Source organism: Periplaneta americana, chromosome 7 (genome assembly GCF_040183065.1).
Source record: "Periplaneta americana isolate PAMFEO1 chromosome 7, P.americana_PAMFEO1_priV1, whole genome shotgun sequence".
Taxonomy (NCBI): Eukaryota; Metazoa; Arthropoda; class Insecta; order Blattodea; family Blattidae; genus Periplaneta; species Periplaneta americana.
Genome location: NC_091123.1, coordinates 151,208,155 through 151,228,499, shown reverse-complemented (window position 1 = coordinate 151,228,499; position 20,345 = coordinate 151,208,155). Strand labels below are relative to the sequence as shown.

The window sequence follows — 20,345 nt, the reverse complement described above, 5'->3', positions numbered from 1 at the left end:
TCACTACAATATTAATATCATTTTCAATTTCAGGGAGATTCTCGCTTTTGTTTTGATGGCAATCATAGGCTAGAAACTTATATTGCATAAATACGAGTTTGCAAACGCTATAAAAATATAAGAGATTCTTTTGCAAGTTCGAGGTATTCTTGCATTCTTTTGAGTAAAAACTGGTCTATGCTATGGAGGAAAAAAATATACCGTACTTAAAACATTCCATCAATAGATACAAATTTCAATGTCTTTTTTAAATAATTTTGGAATTTCAGTCAGTTGAAAGCAACTGTCTAAAAACGATTCAATAACCATCTGTGGCTACTGTGGGCCTAAATGTTTTCAGTTTTTTCCAGAAAATATTCAAAAAGTTTTTGTTTAAAATTGTGCAAACTTAACTGCATGTCCACAAAAATATATGTCTTATAATATATGTAGCTAAATTTTACACGGATCTTTAATACACTGGAATGAATCAACTTTGTTTTTGCCAAGTAATGTCAACCAGAAATCAAGTTTCCTTATAAATCTGTTGATTTTATCTCTGGGTGTTATGTTAACATTTTGGTCATGCAAACTACTATTCAAAGTATTCGAGTGTCACAAACAAATGTCCCTCCCAAAAGTAAATCGCACCTTCAAGTTTGGGAACAACTGGTATAAGGAGTACATATGACGCAAGACAGTGTTTTACCTCTATATAATATATTATATAGGTCGATCTAACCTACATGCAAAGGTTTCGAAATCACGCTTTCTGTTCAAAGATGATATTGACGAATGTGAAGGCACTGCAAATCGACAAAACCATGCTGGCACCCAATCCCTCTTTCTTTAGAACTTACATAATCTGCCCTGTTGTCTTCTCTGGACTGGTCTCCATTGTTGTTGCCATTGTTAGAGTTAGCACTACTGCTGCCACTATTGCTAGTTCCAGAACTCCCATTAGTCAAGCCATTGCTTTCCTTAGTTCCAGGTGGGGAGAATATTTTAGCATATAACGTGTCCAAGGAGTTGGTAGCATCCATTGTATCAAAACTATGTCTGTCAAGTGCATCCAGAGCAGTGAGAACCTGAAACGTTACACTCTGTCAGGATGTTTCTCTGACAGTTGTTAGATAAACATAAGCAAAGTCAGAACAAATTAAACCATGTGTTTACAAGATTTAAAATTTCTTTGAAACTAACTTTTAATGGAGAGAAAGAATAAATTGTAATTAATATTAAATGAACAGCTATGACTGACTTTTGAGTAATTTCCTAAGCAACAATAAAACATTTTCATCATTAGTCAACTGTTATTCTGAAGTAATTTTAATCCTGTTTTACACGGTATTATTTAAACAATGACGACACACTGCATGTCTCTTTTCACTCTTATATCCACATTCTCCACTATTAAACACAAGTGCCTAATGCAAATAATTTCCCAAGTGAAAAAATAGGGTACCTTGTCTATCAGTGAAAGATCTTTTCCTTCTCTGCAGAATTTAATTAGTACATCTTTCTAATTTCAACTTTAACTCTCAAAATACTTGCAGAAGAGATGAGGGATGTTACATAGGCACCTCGAACTTTCCAACATCACTAAGACACTGATGTTTAGATTTGAAAATTTTTAACATATATGATTAGTTCATTATGAAGTACTACTAATATAACATCTCCAATTAATCATTCATATTCAAAAAATTATTAAAGGGACATCAAATCTAAATTTCCATCCACCTGCAGCAACCAATAACTTTTAAGATTACCTTCGCCAACAATAAAAGAAATATATGAACCTTAATAAATTAATAACATTAGTAATATATTTATTACGTATCTCAATGGTTTTGTTTACGAATTATTTTAGAACAATTTCTTAAACTTTTTCTATATACAAATGGCACCGACTAATTTACTTTCTTATAAACCTTCCACAACTAACATAATTTATAATTAATATCTGCATAATCTATCACGTAAAATTTCATCACAGACAAATTTTAGTTTCTGAAAATACAAACATGAAAGATTTTGTAACTAAAGCTCAAACTAACACCATCACGTAACTTATTCATCAATAAGAGGAAATTAGTAAGGCAATTGATTAATCTTAAAGATTACTATTTTTATTACAGTAAATGTTTATGCAAGATTTGATACGTAACAATTTAAATTAAATTACAAATGTCTTAAAATTCAATTTCAAAGAGACAATATACCTATACTTCACATGTGAGATGATTATTTGACAGAAATCCACTTACATGGACTGGCCAGGTGCTATGTTTCCTGATTAAGGTGATGAAACAAATTGGACATCAATTTTTCTTATATTCACTATTACACTTTTACTTCGTCATACTACTTTTGACTAATAAAATGGTATGAAAGGACGTGTTTCAACCAAGCGTGGCTGCTTATCAGTACAATTTTATCACTTCCCTAGCATTTGTTTATTTTTATCACTTTGATTTTATCACTTCCTTAGCATTTGTTTCTTTGTTTGCCAACATTTCAAACTGCAAAGTCTTTATGGTACTGTGCTATAAAATATGCTTTGCGATCGTCATTTGTTTCCCACATAGATAGCCAACTGAAAATGGTGGCTCCATTCGAGCGTTTTGGTGAAGCTAACATTAGTGAAATAGAATTTTAGTAAGTCAATTAATATCTATTTTATTGTATTAGAGTACTTTATTTCTTCTAAACATTATATACTTTCTTCTGTTTTTATCACCTCCCTACCATTTGTTTTCTTGTTTGTCTACATTTCAAACTGCAAATTCTTTACGGTACTATAAAACAGGCTTTGCGATCGTCATTTATTTACCGCATAGTCAAATGAAAATGGCGGTTGCATTCAAACATGTTGGTGAAGCTAACATTAGTGAAATAGAATTTTAGTAAATCAGTTAATATTTTATTGTATTAAAGTACTTTATTTCCTCTAATTGTGTTATAGTCAATTAAATCTCACTCGAGTTTTGATTTTCTCTAGATAAATCAAAACCTCCACTAAAATTACTGTTGACAATCAAATGGGGAGAACTCACATAGGGAGAATGCAATGCAGGATATTTTAACGAAATTCATACAAAATTGTATGGAAACCATTGTCGTCATTGTCACTACCACCTAGTGATATGATAATTCTGTTATCTGGAGAATTTTTTCGGACGTTTCTCAACTCTCAACATGTCTACAATGTCCTCCAATGTAGGGTAAACCATACAGTTATTGGCCACCTTACAGTTATTGGCCACTTGAACTTTGATGTGTTATTATAAGACAGGTTGTGCAAATAATTAATTAATATTTTGCCTGATGGTAGCAGCATGTTTTCTTATTGGGTAGTTACTTTAATTTTCAACAATAGATAGCATCGTGATATAAAACAAATGTTTCTGAAAAACATACGATCCCAGGCTTTGGTTTCTTGTGAAATCCTTAAGAACTGTGTTGTGGTTGAGTCGTAATAATTGCTGTTTCTTGTAAATGGTATTCATTATTGTTCCAGTTATGAGGTAAGTACATCTCTATTTTCACTTTGCACTTATAAATCGTAATAAAATACAATCCCTAAATTTAAAAAAATTACTGGCCAATAACTGTTTAATAATAACGCATTTTTCAGTTATTGGCCACCCCGGCCAATAACTGTAATTTTAAAATAATTTTAAAAATCAATTATTTTCCTTCATTTAACTTATTAAATGCCACTATTTCACTAGTATTTTTATTTTCAGTCTATTAAATGTGTGCATAGTTATTAGCCACGTGGCCAATAACTGTCTTAATGGGTGGCCAATAACTATTCTTATTTATTTTATATCCTGGTTAGGTTATTTTTAATATTCCAAAATGGGCTGACTATAAGCCAAAGGCGACGATAGTAACATTGGAAGAATTGGAAACTCACAGAACTTCACTTAGAGTCATTGTTAAAAAGTATGGTGTTCCTAAGACAACCCTAAAAATCAAATAAAGAATGCTAAAATGAAAAGGTGATTTGAATCTTAATTCTTAGGAGGAAATTGATAATGAGTGTTCTGAAAATATTATTTCACATCGAACACTGGATGCAGACAAGTCTACAGGGTTGTTTCCGATCTCTGATAACGAATTTTAATGACATCATGTGCGTCAGGATTCATACGACAGCTGAACTGTGGCGAGAGGTGACAGACCAGTAGTGAGTGATCTCATAGTCAGAGTGCACGGTGTATCACAGCAGAAATTCCCAAGAAAATCAAGTCTCTTTGGGAGGACTACATAACAACTCTTTCCCATGCCAAGTACAGTTAAGTGAAAATAAAAGAAGTCTGCAATAAACGAGGTTTCGTTATTTCCAAGAAAGGCATCTTCTGTACACTTAATAAGATTGGTAAAGCTCGAATGGAATTAATTTGTATCATCTCGTGGGGTGCGGCGACTTGTGACAGGGGGTGGATTTGCTCGCTTTTTCCACTTTGGAATTAATCCCATCCGAGTTTCGGCATTCTTATCAAGTAAGCATAAGATGTCTTTCTTGGAAATAATGAAATCACGTTTTTTGCAGCCTCCTATGATTTTCATGTAACTATACTTGGCATTGAAAAGAGTTGTTATGTACACCTCCCAGAAAGGTTGGATTTTCTTGGGCATTGCTACTGTGATACACCGTGCACTCTGATCATGAAATCACTCACTACTGGTCTGTCATCTCTTGCCGCAATTCAGCTGCCGGTGTGATTCCTGACGCACGTGACGCCATTCAAATTCGTTATAAAAGATCGAAAACAACCCTGTACTCAACAAGAAATTTTGGCTGACAATATTGACAATTACATCTATTGTAAAATGCAAGAGATGAACCCCGGAATTTGAGTCTCGATGACAATTTTTTATATCTTGTATATTTTGTTGGCTATTTAACGATGCTGTATCAACTACTAGGTTATTTGCGTCGATGTGATTGGTAATAGCGAGATGGTATCTGACGAGATGAGGCCCAGGATTCGCCATAGTTTACCTGACATTCTCCTTACGGTTGGGGAAGCCTGAAAAAAAAACTCAACCAAATGATCATCTCAAGCGGGAACGAACCCACGCCAGGGCACAAGTTTGGATCGGCAGGCAAATGCCTCAGCCGACTGAGCTACGCCAGTGGCTGACTCCCCATGACAATACATCAATAGGTGTGAATGCAGGTTGGAGTAGTCAACATTCTGGTGGTGGAAACATATGTAAATGAGAGCCACCGGCGTAGCTCGGTCAGTTAAGGTGCTTGCCTGCCAATCCGGAGTTGCATTCGGGCGCGAGTTCGATTCCTGGTTGGATTTTTTCCGAGGTTTTCCCCAACCATAAGGGAAATGTCAGGTAATCTAAGGCGAATCCTCGGCCTTATCTCGCTAAATATCATATCGCTATCACCAGTCCCATCGATGCTAAATACCTCGTAGTTGATACAACGTCGTTAAATAACCAAGTAAAAAAGCATAAGTGAGAAAACTTCTTTCATGCTTAAAAGAGTCTAGAATACATCAATCGGCAAGTTTCACAGAGCTACCAGGATATGCACAGAAAGAAGCGCGAACAGAAAGTTGTCCAAGAAAAGAAAAAAGAAAGAGAAAACGTGAAGTTGCGAAAGGAGGAGAAGAGAAAACAAAAATGACAAAACGAACACTCTTCAGAGAATTGCAAAATGAATCAAGTCCAATTTGTGACATTTGAAAGAAGCTTTCAGTGAAATTTGATGTGAAGATTGTAAAAAAGTATTTTATGTAAATTATATTTCACGTAAACACAGACAACACATTTCTGAGAAACAAGGTGATATCTCCATATGTCACTCTTTTGTTATAAAGGACCTTAAGGGTAGTTCGGAGGATGATGATTACCTTGAAGAACTTGATAAACTAGTAACATATAAATAAGGGTCTATACACGAAAGAGACATGTGGATTTATATTTTACATAAAACTGGTATTAGGGCAGTGTAATGCATGTGTAAATAACTAATAGAAATAATAGCAAAAGTTTAAAATAATATTTGCAGCCAAAACAAAAATAAATGTCTGTTATAGTTGATAATTGTGAAGTGGCCAATAACTATGGAGTCAGTGGCCAATAACTGTCAAGAAGTGGCCAATAACTATAATTTCATACATGTTAATATTATTTGGTCACTAGTATCACACCGTATTATTGATTCCATTTTTGTAACAGTGATTTGAATAAAGAAATAATTGACAATTACAGATGTACCAACAGTTCCTTCTTACAATATAATGCATTGAAATCCTCGACTTTCAAACATAAAATTTTCCTTAAGTGGCCAATAACTGTATGGTTTACCCTAATTACTTTTTTCAGTTTCTGCAATCACAGTCTCTAGTTACTTTATTTGTTACTGTATTTAACTCATAATATAAATGCAGTCACAATACAGTATGGTTGAAATTTGCAAGCTGTTTTTTCCGACTTTGAAAGCCTGGAATGAACAAGTGATTAAAGCAATGAATGAATGAATGAATGAATGAATGAATGAATGGAGTAAATTAATGAATCAATGTATGAAGTGAATGAGTGAACAAATGAACCAGTGATTATCAGAATGAACGAATGTATGACTGAATCAATGAATGAACTAACAATTGGAAAAATAAATGAGTGAAAGAGTGATTGAACCAATATATGGATGAATAAATGAATGAGTGATTGAAGTAATGAATGAATGAATGAATGACAACTAATGAATGAAAGAAAGAATGAATGAGTAACTTAATTGAATCAATGAGTTAATGAACAAACAAATTACTGAACCAATGAATTAACCAGAGGATGAACGAACAAATGAATGACTATGAATGAATGAATGATGAAAGAGTAATGGAACGGAGAAAAATTCTCTCCGGCGCCGGGATTTGAACCCGGGTTTTCAGCTCTACGTGCTGATGCTTTATCCACTAAGCCACACCGGATACAACTCCGACGCCGGTTAGAATCGTCTCAGATTAAGCTCCAACTCTTGGGTTCCCTTTAGTGGCCGCCCTCTGCACTACGTCATAGATGTCTATGAACGCAGGACCGAAGTCCACACATGTGCTGAGGTGCACTCGATATGAGTGACTAGTTGGCCGGGATCCGACGGAATAAGTGCCGTCTTAAATCACGAAGTGATTTACGCATATCATATATATTATTTTAATGTACCGAAGTACATTACTCTTTCATCGTATGATGACGCAGAATATCTGCATGGAAATATCATATGTACTTCGGTACATTAAAATAATATATATGATATGCGTAAATCACTTCGTGATTTAAGACGGCGCTTATTCCGTCGGATCCCGGCCAACTAGTCACTCATATCGAGTGCACCTCAGCACATGTGTGGACTTCGGTCCTGCGTTCATAGACATCTATGACGTAGTGCAGAGGGCGGCCACTAAAGGGAACCCAAGAGTTGGAACTTAATCTGAGACGATTCTAACCGGCGTCGGAGTTGTATCCGGTGTGGCTTAGTGGATAAAGCATCAGCACGTAGAGCTGAAAACCCGGGTTCAAATCCCGGCGCCAGAGAGAATTTTTCTCCGTTCCATTACTCTTTCATCGTATGATGACGCAGAATATCTGCATGGAAATATCATATGTACTTCGGTACATTAAAATAATATATATGAATGAATGAATAATGGAATCAATAAATGAATGAACAAACAAATGAGTGACTGAAACAATGAATTAACGAACAAGTAACTCAACCCATAAATGAAAGTACGAATGAACTAATGAAAGAATATGTATGAGTGAATGAGTAAATTACTGAATTAATTAATGAATGGAGCAACTGAAACAATAAATGAACAAATAAGTTAAGGAATGAATAAATGATTGAACCAATGAATGAATGAATGAATGAACGAGTGATTTAACCAATGAATGAATGAATGGAATGAATGAATGAACCAATGAACAAACAAAAAAAATGAATCAAATAATAAATGAAGAAATGAATTAAGAAGTAATTAATGAATGCATAATATATCGTTTTACAGGTGAAGAGAGTGCTATTATTTGTTTCATCACATTTTTTAATTATATAAGTTATGATTATAGTTCTTTAGAATGAGTTTTTTTTTCTTTGCAAAGAGCACATTTTGTGAAACACATGAAAACTAACAAGCCTAAACATACTAATACACAAAAAAAAAGTGAACTACTTAATACACCTGAACATGTAACTAAATTTAAACCTCTAAGCAAACACAATAACAGAGTGAAATACACTAAAATTAAATAAACACATTTTGTACATTAAAGACGAGTCACTGAACTGCTGAACCAATGTTTTTGGCAGGTTATGAGTAATGGATGCCAGATGACCACAAAAGTTACACTTCCAGTAATCCCCCTCTATTGAAGCGTAGCTGTTTCCAAATCTATTTTCTAACGTGGAAGGCAACAAGTGTCAGTCACAAACAATAAATTGGAATGTCTGTCACATAGGGAAACTTTATCAGTAGAGTGACAGTACCTCTTCCAACATCTGCTAGATTGCAGTGATTATTAACAACTGAACACAGAATGTACAAACACTTAAAAAAGACTAGAATCACAGTGGTAGACATCGACCTGTCACCAATGCAGTCTTGTGGATATTGTAAAACTTATTATCACCTGTTTCCTACCCATCTCAATTTGCTTAGAAGGTCTGCCTCCATTTTAAGTACTCGTATTTTAGTGCCAACTATTTTGGATTGTAACCCATACATGGCTTCCTAATTAAAAATTTCTTCTTATGACGCCATTTACTAATCCTAGAAGTTCGTAACATATTCAATAAAACTCTACCTACACTAAGAAAAAGTACTGTCTTCATTTTGTAGCAGTTAAAAGGGGTAGATATTTCTAAAGATGCACTTCTTTCTTAATTGTAAAGATTAAAGTAGAGTAAGTGATTACACAATTTTCACTTTTATTAGAATTCTGTTATTTACTTAACATTCACTATACGACATTTACCTTTTGCCAGAAATAAACTTTTCTTCAGTTAAATAGCTATATTAAAAAAACACCACCTAAATAAATTAAATTAAGTAATCTACTTGTCTAAGCATTACTCCCTCCCTTTTAAGGAGACACTTAAGTGATTTTAGAACTTCTACAATTTTCATCCAAAATTTATAAATTTTAAACTATAAAAACATGCCTACAATACTATCAACTGTACAAAATTTGGTGTCATTAGGGCTAATAGTTTTGAAATTATATATTTTTTTAATATGTTTTATATTGACATCACTAAAAAGGCTCCTTGCGACAAGTTTTCAAAATGTTTAATTCATATTGAGTCAAAAAGCTTGAAAATAGTCATGAGAGTATAATTTAATTAGCTTTTTGAGCTCAGTCTAGAGAGATACAATTTTTAAAGTGGATTTTCTTAATTTTTCACCATAGTGTCTCCTTAACACCAGAGGGGTCCAATATAACAGACAGAGAGCTATGCTCTTCAAGACAATGAGAAAAATGTATTACAGTATTTTTAAAATTGTGTTACATCACTTTTTCCAGCAGATATTTTACGCAAATTAAGTTTCTTTTCTTTTTTTTTTTTTTTTTTTAAATAGCATTGCCTCCTCTGTCAGTGGACTCCTCAATTATTATTAACTATGTTAAGGCATAAAAAAAAGTGAACGAAATAGTATAAGGATTGTGACGAGGATCTTCAGTGAGAACAGGATACAGAACTCATTACAAAGTTAGTTTCTTCTTCTACTTTCCAAGTGATTGGTACCGGTACTATTGATATTCTATTATTTTACCTCAATTAACCCACTCCTAGAGTAACACACCAAAGCTTTGGATCACACCACTGTCTTCTAACATTGTCAACATTGTATCATCATAGGAAGTGAACCTGTATTACACAATAACGATACTGTTGATTAATCGAAAAATGGAGGAATGCTAACAGAGAAAGCAGAAGTACTCCACGAAATCCCCTCCTAAATATCATCACTGTTAACCACAACTTCCAGTTGGACTTGTAGGGATTTGAACTCAGGACTGTAGGGTGAAAAGTTGATGCCTTAAAGGTACACCTAGGTGAAAATTTGTTGTTTTTGGTAAAAAGAAAAATTACATTTTTAGTTTTTAGCATTAAAAACTGTTTATGGTCTAAGGAAACTGCGTGGAAATTTTCACGCACTTATGCTCCTGCAGTTGCATGTTTCGGCAGAAATGTTTAAAATGGCCTAGATCCAATACCTTGTAAGTGATTTTTCAAAAAAACATTAGAACATTAGAATAGAAACCAAATAGAAATTCACTATTACAATATAAATACAGAAGCAGTTTGACTCTCGTTAGCCAAGGCAGTCATTTCCACTTCATTACAGAGCATTAATTAAGCAAAGTAAATCCTGAAGATTAACACAGTCAAGAAAATGGAAATTTAATCAGAACATTAAGATTAGAATAACATCTAGCTACACAGATGAATATAATCCGTACTCCTGAAGATTTTAGGAGCCAAAAAGCCTTCTGATGTCATTGTAACTTCAGTATTTGTGCACATTACAACTCTTTTTATGGGAGAAACAGAGGAGACAGAAACGAGAAGCAGAGGGGGAAAGAGAAAGTGGGGTAGATAAGAGGACAGGAAGAGAGACAAAGGTGTGCACAAAATATTACTATGATGTGTTCAAAGAGATGCATACACAATCAACCACATTCTACAATTATTTCCAAAGTTGTACATTTGAATATTAAGCCACTGGTATTTCTAAACAGCTCTGATATCCACTTTCAGATTGTGCACCTAGTATCAGTGAACCAATTACATTTTTACGAACATGTTCCCATTGTTTTCTACCAGAGGACTTCACAATTTTCATTGCAGTGACATTTCATTAAAATGAAGAGAATATGGGATAATGGAAGACTTAGGCATTTAATATCTTATCTTTACTCGTAAGAAAAGTATCTACTCGTATTACATGCTGTAAATATATTATGGAGGACCATTAAATGATGGAAGCTGCACTTACAATTCTTATTCCACCTAAAAATATATCATCTTTGCCTGAAATTGAACATGCACGCCTTGGGTCAATGGCATCCAGGTCACCATCATCATCACTACCACCACCACTATCATCAATAATACTTAGATGTCATCATCATTATTTTCATCTTTGGTGCAAAGTATAATATCTAAAGCTCGAGCATGTGACATCTTGGAATGAGTGAATCGATAATATCTGTATCAATGTATGAGATATTGGGGAAGAGAAAAGGAGAAAAATGTTAAAAAATAACAGAATACTGATATAAGAAAGAGATTCAGAAAGGAAAATGTCTAGAAAAAAAAGTAATGCGTCTGAAGCTTTTATTTCACTAACACAATGTTCTACCTACTACAACTTCACTATCTTTACACTACCAAGGCACACACACTTGATCACAATTCTACAGAAAATCAGTTTGAATAGAACTTTTTCTATTGCTAGTGAAATACGGAGATCACGATCTTGAAAATGCATCTATTTTTAATTAGTTACTGAACTATGCAGTATCAACTGCATAATTATTTAGTGCCAATGGAAATGGTGAAAGTGTTTTTTTTTTTCCTTTTTAATAATTCCACGCATATTGGTGTGTAGCCATTTGCAACTCTGCCTATTTTTCAGCAATTATTATGAAGAATCTTATTCTGAGACTGGGACACCCATTAGATCGAATTCTGTTTGTATGTATGTATTTATTCACACTGCAAATGGGTAAATATCCAGCTGCAGGGTAACTAATTACACTCAATAATGACAATTAATAATAAACACAATTAATAACAGTAATAATAATAATAATAATAATAATAATAATAATAATAATGAGCATCTCAAATTAAATGAAGCACAATCACTTAAAATAGCATTTAAAGTAAATTTAATTTGTATCTTAATCTTAAGTTCGAACTAAAACCCACAAATATATGTTCATTCCTGCCCAAGTACCTTTCAGCACTACACTCATTTCGCTGTCAACTCACTAACTGCAATGGAACTACGGCACATTTCACTGATACTATATCCTAATTTCACTAACACTTCAAAAACATTTCACTGTTCAAATACTTTCACTGTTCACTACCACTATAAACTATAAAACTTCACTGACATAGCACTACCTAATTATATATCTGCGAAGTGCTATTTCTAAGCTATGCAATAATTTGCGAATAGCCTATCTACCAGCAATGACCATTACTTCTCCACAGAACATGTTACATAACTCTCTTCAAAAATGCAGGTAAAGATGAATATAGTACCACTTCAGAAAGTTCAAATTTATAAGAAGGCATTCTTCAATGCTTATGAAGCAATTTCTTTCTCATATTGTTGTTCACTTCTAAAATTCAGGATTCGTTTTTTAATCCGTTATTTAATGATGTTATATCAACTATGTGGTTATCTCACATCATAAATAATCCGTGGCGCTACGGCCCGTGAAGGGCCTAGACCGACCAGCCGGCTGCTGGCCTCACGCCCACATGCCGAAGCAGAGGTGGACGATCATCCAACCAAAATGGTGGTATCGTGTGGTTAGCACGATAATCCTCCCAGCCATTATAGCTGGTATTCGCAACCGGATTTCGTTACCTATCGTAGCTCCCCAAGTGCATCACGATGCTGGGTGGGCACCGGTCCCATACACTGGCCGAAATTTCATGAGAAAATTTCTTCCCCCATGAGGACTCGAACCAGCGCGCATTCCGTAACACGAGTCCTAGGCGGGATGCCTTAGACCGCGACGCCACAGCGCAGGACTATCTCACATCATAGTGGAATTATATTTTGGCAAGATGAGGACAATGATATCTCAAGAAGGACGTAGATCCAACCTCCTACACGTTGCGATCTATACTGTATATTTCACTAGCAATAGAATTAGAAAAAGTTATATAAAAAAACTCTTGAATAATTCACTATCACTTCCCCACACTTAAATACCTACGCATGCACCACACAAATTAGATTATGCAATGAAACTATTACTCAAGTCCAATCACAATAACTATTACAACAAGTGTGTAATTGTAATGACTGAGTTGTGTACTGTAACCTACCACAGGACTGACCTTACTGGTAGTTCGTCCAGCAGAAGACTGTTGCCATTTGTCACACGACCAACGCCCTTCAGCTGCTCTGCTGCGATTGCGCACATATTCCTCTGCTGCACGCAGCAAGCGTCTGAATACCAACAAAATCACAAATAAGCAAATCAGTTTACAATAAAAATGTTCAATTCTGTGACTGGAAAAAGAGGCATCGAATGAAAGGACAAGGAGTAATCCATCCTTCATTCAATTATGAATCTGGGGGTGAATGGGAGGGGAAATTACCAATACTTTAAGTATTTCAGATGCATATAATCTATTTTAGTGTAACTCTAGGTTATTTATGACAAGTTTAATTTCAGAACCGAAATAAAAAATTTAACAAAGCGCTTACTCTGAATCACATCTTGACGAGCATAAAAAATAGTAGTTCTGTACCACAAATAAAGATCTGTCTACTTTAAAAATTGTGTATTATACAAACAATTCATGCTACGTATTATTCTTCTGCCTTTTGTTACTTCCTCATTATAAGAAGTATAAGATCATTGGTTTTGGGCATATCTGCCGAGTTAGCTCTGTGGTAGCATGTCTGCCTCCAGACTAGCCAGCCCGGGTTCGATTTCCGGCAGGATCAGAAATTTTATTGTAAAATTTATACTTTGGGACTAGGAGAGACAGCGGTGCACAACTTCTAATGACTAAATTGTGCACCAATATGCCTGGGTTAAATCCCAAATCTCTCAGCAATGCATATGAAGGGAAGGCATATGTCACTGTTAATAGTGATTCGTCTGTCGGATGGGCATCAAGCCCTTGGTGCTATTTGACAGGAGTAAGCTACATGCCAGCACAGATTTCCCTTTCTCCCTTCCTCACCCATTCCCTACACTACACTTACACGAACACTTAACGTACACTCACCCTAGTACATGACATAACTCTTCACAGATACACATCATACATAACATGGCCTGCCGAAGTGGTGCACAATTTGAAAATGGGTCACAGTCCTGCCATCTATCCGCGTCACATGCACGCACGCACGCACGCGTGCGCGCGCGCGCGCACACGCACACACACACACACACACACACACACACACACACACGTGTTTTGGGCATGATTTCTGCCTGCTCATTTGTCTACAATGATTTCTCCTGAAGTATTGGACAGACTTTGTGCATGTTCGGTATCTACGAGTCAATTTAATTGGGAATGATGCACAAGAAACAAAATCATTTCGGTAAAAAAATAATAGGTCTTTATTTAGAATCAAAAACACAAAATGGCAATGAATTCTAAATCTCCTGAAATGATTTTTATTTTTAAGTTTTTAAATTCTGTTTTTTACAGAGGATGAAGAGATAAATGAAATGACAAGCAAGCATGGTAACCATTACACAACCAACGACGAATCATTACAAAATAAAATTTCGCCAATATGAAATAACAATACTTACCTTGTAGCTGGATTATTAGCTCTCTGAGGCATGGGAAGTGTTGAAGGCGAGCAAGCCAAGTGATCTAAAGGGGAGCCATTTAAAACTGACTGAGATTTTCCCTCTCCCACACAGTTCCACACCAAAGCTGTTGGACAGTCCAAAGTTATAGCCTGCAAGTGACATTAGAAAAATAATTTCAAAACACTTCTTGCAAACACAGATGCGTGGATCAAAACTCCAGGATTGTTTCAGTGTGTAGTATGGCCTTTTCAAATCAACCTGTCAAGTATTTGAGAAAACATTTATGTAAACAGTCACATTATTCCACTAGCATTTAATTACAGTGTTTAAAAAAATGGTATAGCCGAGAATTTTCTCGGGTTACTCCCATTTCCTTCCCAGTTCTAATTAACCTCATTATCGTCACATAAGGAAATGCCCAACCTCCCAAACTGCCACTGTAATACATAATATCTGAGCAGCCACTTCAGCTGCAAATTCACAGAGAAATCTTCTCAAGTATTACAACAGTTAATCTGTTAGGAAAGAGAATCCACAAATAAAGTAGGGTAAAAAATGTATTTAGGAGGAGATAAGTCTCCCTTTCCAATATACGAGCAGCATCAAAAAGTCTCTAGGATTTGACTCAAAGGGTGCTATTCATAGACATTTCGCAGCATGCGCTACGAGCATACTGAGCTAGCCCCGGCTATCTACTGGTTACTTGTACAGAATTCAAATCATATCCTATTGCTAACACTGGTTTATGAATACGAAAAACACTGGTCATCCACCGAAAGCCCGCACTAAAAATGTCTATGAATACGGCCCAAAGTCTTTATTAAGTGATTGGTATCGGTGAATTTACCTGAATCTTTGGCCATTTGAACTAGTTTCCCAAAAACTGCACTCACCTGTAAAATAGCACTAAGACCTAAAACAATATCTCGATGGTGTGGACAGCTCATGTATTCATTGAAGGTCACTGCCAAAGGATTCACAGTCCCTGTATGTGCTGCGCCAGTCTGTGACAGTACACCACTGAAATACAACAACTATGAATTAACAAGATTTTCCTCATTCAAAACTTCTCTATCCAAAACAGCGTCCAATAAACTTACATGAGTAACACTGCAAAAATGCATAAACAAGTATCAGTAAGGGCTCATTTCAGAAATGATTCTGTTAGTAAACATGTCTCGCAGATGTTGCTGACTAACAATGCACAAAAATGTAATCAACGTACGTGCTATTTCCTGGCAAGAGTGGGCTCTGTGGGGAAGCAGAAGGTGGCAAGACAGGTGATGCAGATACTGTGTTGGCAGTAGTAGCAGTCATGTCACTGGATACAGAAATCAGCTGTGCAAGTTTCTTAGAACAGAAGTAGGCAAGCTTGCGAGCAAGGAGCTCTGACTGCACGAACTCGTCAAGGTACTGCAGAGCTAGTGGTAACAGCAACTTCAAGATGCCATCATCAGCAGGAGTCGATCTCATCTTGTCCAGCAGATCCAGGATCCACTGCAAATACTCCTGGCGCTCAAGCAGACCTTCCTGCAAGCCAAACCACATGGTACCAATTACAGCAATTCTTTCTTATTTATTTCGAGGACTTTTTCACTATCCATTCCCAAACACACTGTAACCTATTGTTTACTGCACCCAACATCATATCTTGTACTTCTTGTGGTTTTTACTTCCGAACCAGGGACGAGTCCAGAGGGTGCCTACCCTCGAACAAGAGACGAGGGCATACTCCAGTGAAGACGAAGGCAGTGAGGAGAAATCCAAACAGTTTTTACTTCCAAATCAAGGATGAAAGCATCACACCAGGGAAAATGAAGAAGATGGGGAGCAGTGTGGACAGTGTCTACCCATGAAACAGGGTGAGGACATCACTCCGGCAAAGACGAAGGAAGGCAACACTCCTTACTTCCATGGCATAAAGCCTTGTATAAAATTGTATCAAGTTCACCTTTCGAAATATCTGAATAAATGCCAACTTAAAACATCATCTGTTTTTTATTTATAGTTCCGATGCTGTTATTTCCGGCGTAACTCCTCCTCTTTGCTTATGTCTTAGAAAGTGAAAGCTCTATAAAGTCTAGGTAGGTAGTATCGTTCGCCATTTTTGTTCTTACGTTGTCGAGCTACCATACGAGGAATCTATTTGTCACACCATTAAACATTATCATGTCGTAGCTCCTATGATAATAAATCAAACGCAATGTAATTCAGCAAATAATTGAGCGGCAAATAAAGTCTTCGTGTGCTTTCTGTGAACGCCAACGAAAGAGCTAAAATGGCGGGCGATTATATTAAGTATTTATCGAGCCTTAAGAAATGAATCAGCGAATCACAAGACGCACATGTTTAAATGTAGCCAACCTGCAACGCGATTGGCTGCCGGAAATTAGAGTGACGGGACTATATAATCTAGCTTAACATTATTTAGTACAATTCCTTCCTCTAATCAAATGTGACGTCAATCAATTCACTAGCAACTGAACACAATGTATGGTTTCATCTTACAGTAAGTTAATTTTTCACTAAGTAGGCCTAATAAAAAAAGCTGTATTTCAAAATATAACAGATTTAAGTCAATGATATTATTTGTACTATTTTAAAAAATGTATTATTTAACTTTATAGTTCATTATAAAATCTTCCAAAAAGAATGTAATACTTTTAAAATAAAACAAACTGTATAAACGAAAGAGGCTTATTTTTTTAATTATTATTAGTTTGAAGCACATTTAAAGTCATAAAGTATGGAAAAGAATATCAGTTAAATGGCCGCCGCGGCTTCGTTGAACATATACGGGTCTTCCAATTTTCAATGATAGACAAACATTAACCAGGCTCAATTTCATGAATAATGCATGTGACATTGTTCCTTAGTTCATTAACTATTTCTGCCTTGTTGGCATAAACTCGTGAATTAACACAACCCCCATAAGAAGCAATCCAGCAGCGTTAAATCACATGATCTCAGGAGCCAGTTAACATCACCACCAGGCAAAACGATGATGCCTCTGAACTTCTCCCTCAAAAAGCCGACTGTTTCATGAGCAGTATGACACGTGGCATCATCTTGCTGATACCAGACATTTCTCAGATCCATGCCTTCCAACTGAAGACAAAAATAGTCTCTTATCATAATCCGGTACATTTCTCCATTGACAGTCAGAGCCTCTCCTCGTTCATCTTGGAAAAAATATGAACTAATGATTCTGCCATATCAAAATCCACACCAAACTAACATTTTGGGGATGAAGTGGTCGTTCTTGAAACTCCAATGGATTCTCATTGCCCCTAAAGCAGCAATTTGTTTGTTAATGAAACCATTGTTCTCTCACAGGGACAATTAAGGTACGGTCACACGTCGCTACTTTTGCTGCGCAACTTTTATACTGCAGCTGCAAAAGTTGCGTGTCGTGTTCACACGTAAGCCAAAAGTAGCGTGCTGCACGCTACTTTTCGTGCTGTGCAACCCGAATGCAGCACAAGTTGCAACTGGAGGTTGCGAGTCTGTTCACACACAAGGCGCTACTTTTGCAGCCACAGTCATGCTGCAGGTTTCCATCTCCATGTTGACTTCTCAATATACATTTTGTGGTTATGTTTGCATTATTAATAAACTCATGCGAAAGCTTACTTATCTATTATTTGCTTTTCTGTCCTAACTAGTATTCAGAAATTGGCATTATTTTTACTATAAGGCTTTTAAAAACGCCTATATACTTAAATGATAACCAACAGCATATTCACGTAATCAATGTTGGCAACCCTCCTGCTTGAAACTACGCTACAGAACATTAAAAAAGTGAATTATATCGTCAGCAAATATGCTCAGACTGTGTTGTGCATTTAATAACTGTTACAAATAAATTATTTTCATCACATCTAACATTAAAATACATCCAAACAATAAAAGTATCATTGACACATTTGGGTGGTAACACTGGTTGCAACCGCAGCAAAAGTTTCAACAAAACCGATATCAAAAATGCTGCGGCTGCAACCCTGAGAACCCTGTTCACACGTCACTACTTTTAAGCTGTGCACAGCATGGAAAAGTAGCGAGCAGCAGGTTCGGCAGCCACTACTTTTCGGGTTGCACCGTTGTTCACACGTCGCAGTACGAGAGTTGCGCAGTTTTTGTACTGCATCGCTGGAAAAGTAGCGACGTGTGACCGTACCTTTATGCACACCGTACACTTCACATAATGCACAGAATGTTTGACGAACGGATGACCCATTTTGATAATCAATTTTGACAATTTCTGTGTGTTGTGGAATGGTGTTAACGTTCCACGATTATTTGTCAACAACAACTGTAACCATGGGAAAAATATGACTGCTATAGCTTCATATAAACACAGCAGCTGTTATATGTTAAAAGTAGGACCTGATAGAATCAAGTTTTTTCAGTGGCACTAACCTCATACAGGTATTTGGCTAGCTGAATGCAGTACTGCCATTGCTTCTGTGCCAACTTCTGCTCCTCTGTCATGGTGGGTGGTGAGCTGCTTGCATGTCCAGAAGGCGTGGGAGTGTTATTTGACACTGCTGACTGTGGAGTGGCTGCACTGGAACCTCCACTTGCACTCGTGTTCATATTTGTGTTTGAGTTCGCACTGCTGTTATTGGATGTTACCGCTGAGCCTGCAGTTGTGCCGTTCGTCACAGCTCCTGCAGCACTTGTGCCATTTCCACCAGCGCTGTTCCCACTTGCAGCATTGTTGGCAGGACAACTAGCATTGTTACTACCACTTGTGGCTGCACTGCCACTGCCTGCTGCACTGCCACTCCCACAGCCACTCCCACTCCCTCCTGATTGGTGGTAGAAGTCCTGCAACTTGCTGAGCTGATCCTTTAAAAACTTAATAAGAGTTGCCGTCCATTCTGCAAAAACAAAAACAGTGCAGTGATTATCAGTGAATAACTCCATGTAGAGGCCTATTGTGCTTGCCCTTTCAACATCAAAATAGCAGAGTTCGTAACAAAGCTATGGAGCTGAAACCAAAAGTCAGTAATAATGTTCCAACTCCGAATCTGATCTTGATACAGAACATTTTAAGAAAATGCTACAGTGACACTTTTAAGTAATAACCTTTTCTATATTGAAAAATACAATTAAATTCTCATATAAAACAGAGGCAAAAGTATTACCAGCAGAAAATGAACATAATGATTTAGATATATTATTTAGCAGTAATTTTACATTTCGTAGTCATTACATCTAGATACATGACCAGCCTCATGGTCTAGTGGTCAGAGCTTCTGGCTATAGTTCATGAGGTCCCGGGTTCAATTCCCGGTTAGAGCACAGGAATTCTTCCTTAAAGGGGATTATTCCTGTGTTCGTCCATGGTCTGGAATTTAGGTTAAGTTTAGATTTAAGACCTCTCCTGGCACCACATTATCATAATCATCCTATCGCATCATCGGGGTAATGTAACTCCGCCTTCCAGGCGCCCCAACCTCAGAAGTGGGTTACAATTAAGCCACGGCCAGGAGAAAGACCAGAAATGTCGAAAGACAACCTGGTGGCATTGGATATATATATAAAAAAAAAATAAAAAAAAAAAAACATTTCGTAGTCACAATAATATCACAGTCTAGTATATACAGTCACGAAGCTTGAGTTTATGAGGATACTAGGAACAATAGACTGTGCAGGTACTATTTCGCATTGTCTGTGATGAGGTGATAGTAGCGATCCTAGTGGTTAGCAACTATCTATGGATGTATATTTACTACGTACTGAACTTCGTGACTGTATATACTAGACTGTGATAATATTATAAA

General features: G+C 36.3%; 1 protein-coding gene across 11 annotated transcripts in view; it reads right to left on the bottom strand.

The window, feature by feature from the left end:
• kto (mediator complex subunit kohtalo) overlaps positions 1–20,345 on the bottom strand; it is a 136,835-nt gene that overhangs the window by 103,761 nt on the left and 12,729 nt on the right. For 8 of the 11 annotated variants that reach the window (XM_069831619.1, XM_069831617.1, XM_069831618.1 and 5 more), the window contains exons 6-11: positions 18,976–19,439; positions 15,782–16,086; positions 15,450–15,576; positions 14,554–14,705; positions 13,100–13,223; positions 840–1,067 (exon numbers count right to left, since the gene is read on the bottom strand). In XM_069831619.1, the coding sequence (XP_069687720.1) occupies positions 840–1,067; positions 13,100–13,223; positions 14,554–14,705; positions 15,450–15,576; positions 15,782–16,086; positions 18,976–19,439 (1,400 nt within the window). The remainder of the gene's footprint in view (positions 1–839; positions 1,068–13,099; positions 13,224–14,553; positions 14,706–15,449; positions 15,577–15,781; positions 16,087–18,975; positions 19,440–20,345) is intronic. The other 3 variants (XM_069831623.1, XM_069831628.1, XM_069831627.1) reach the window with 1 other exon arrangement.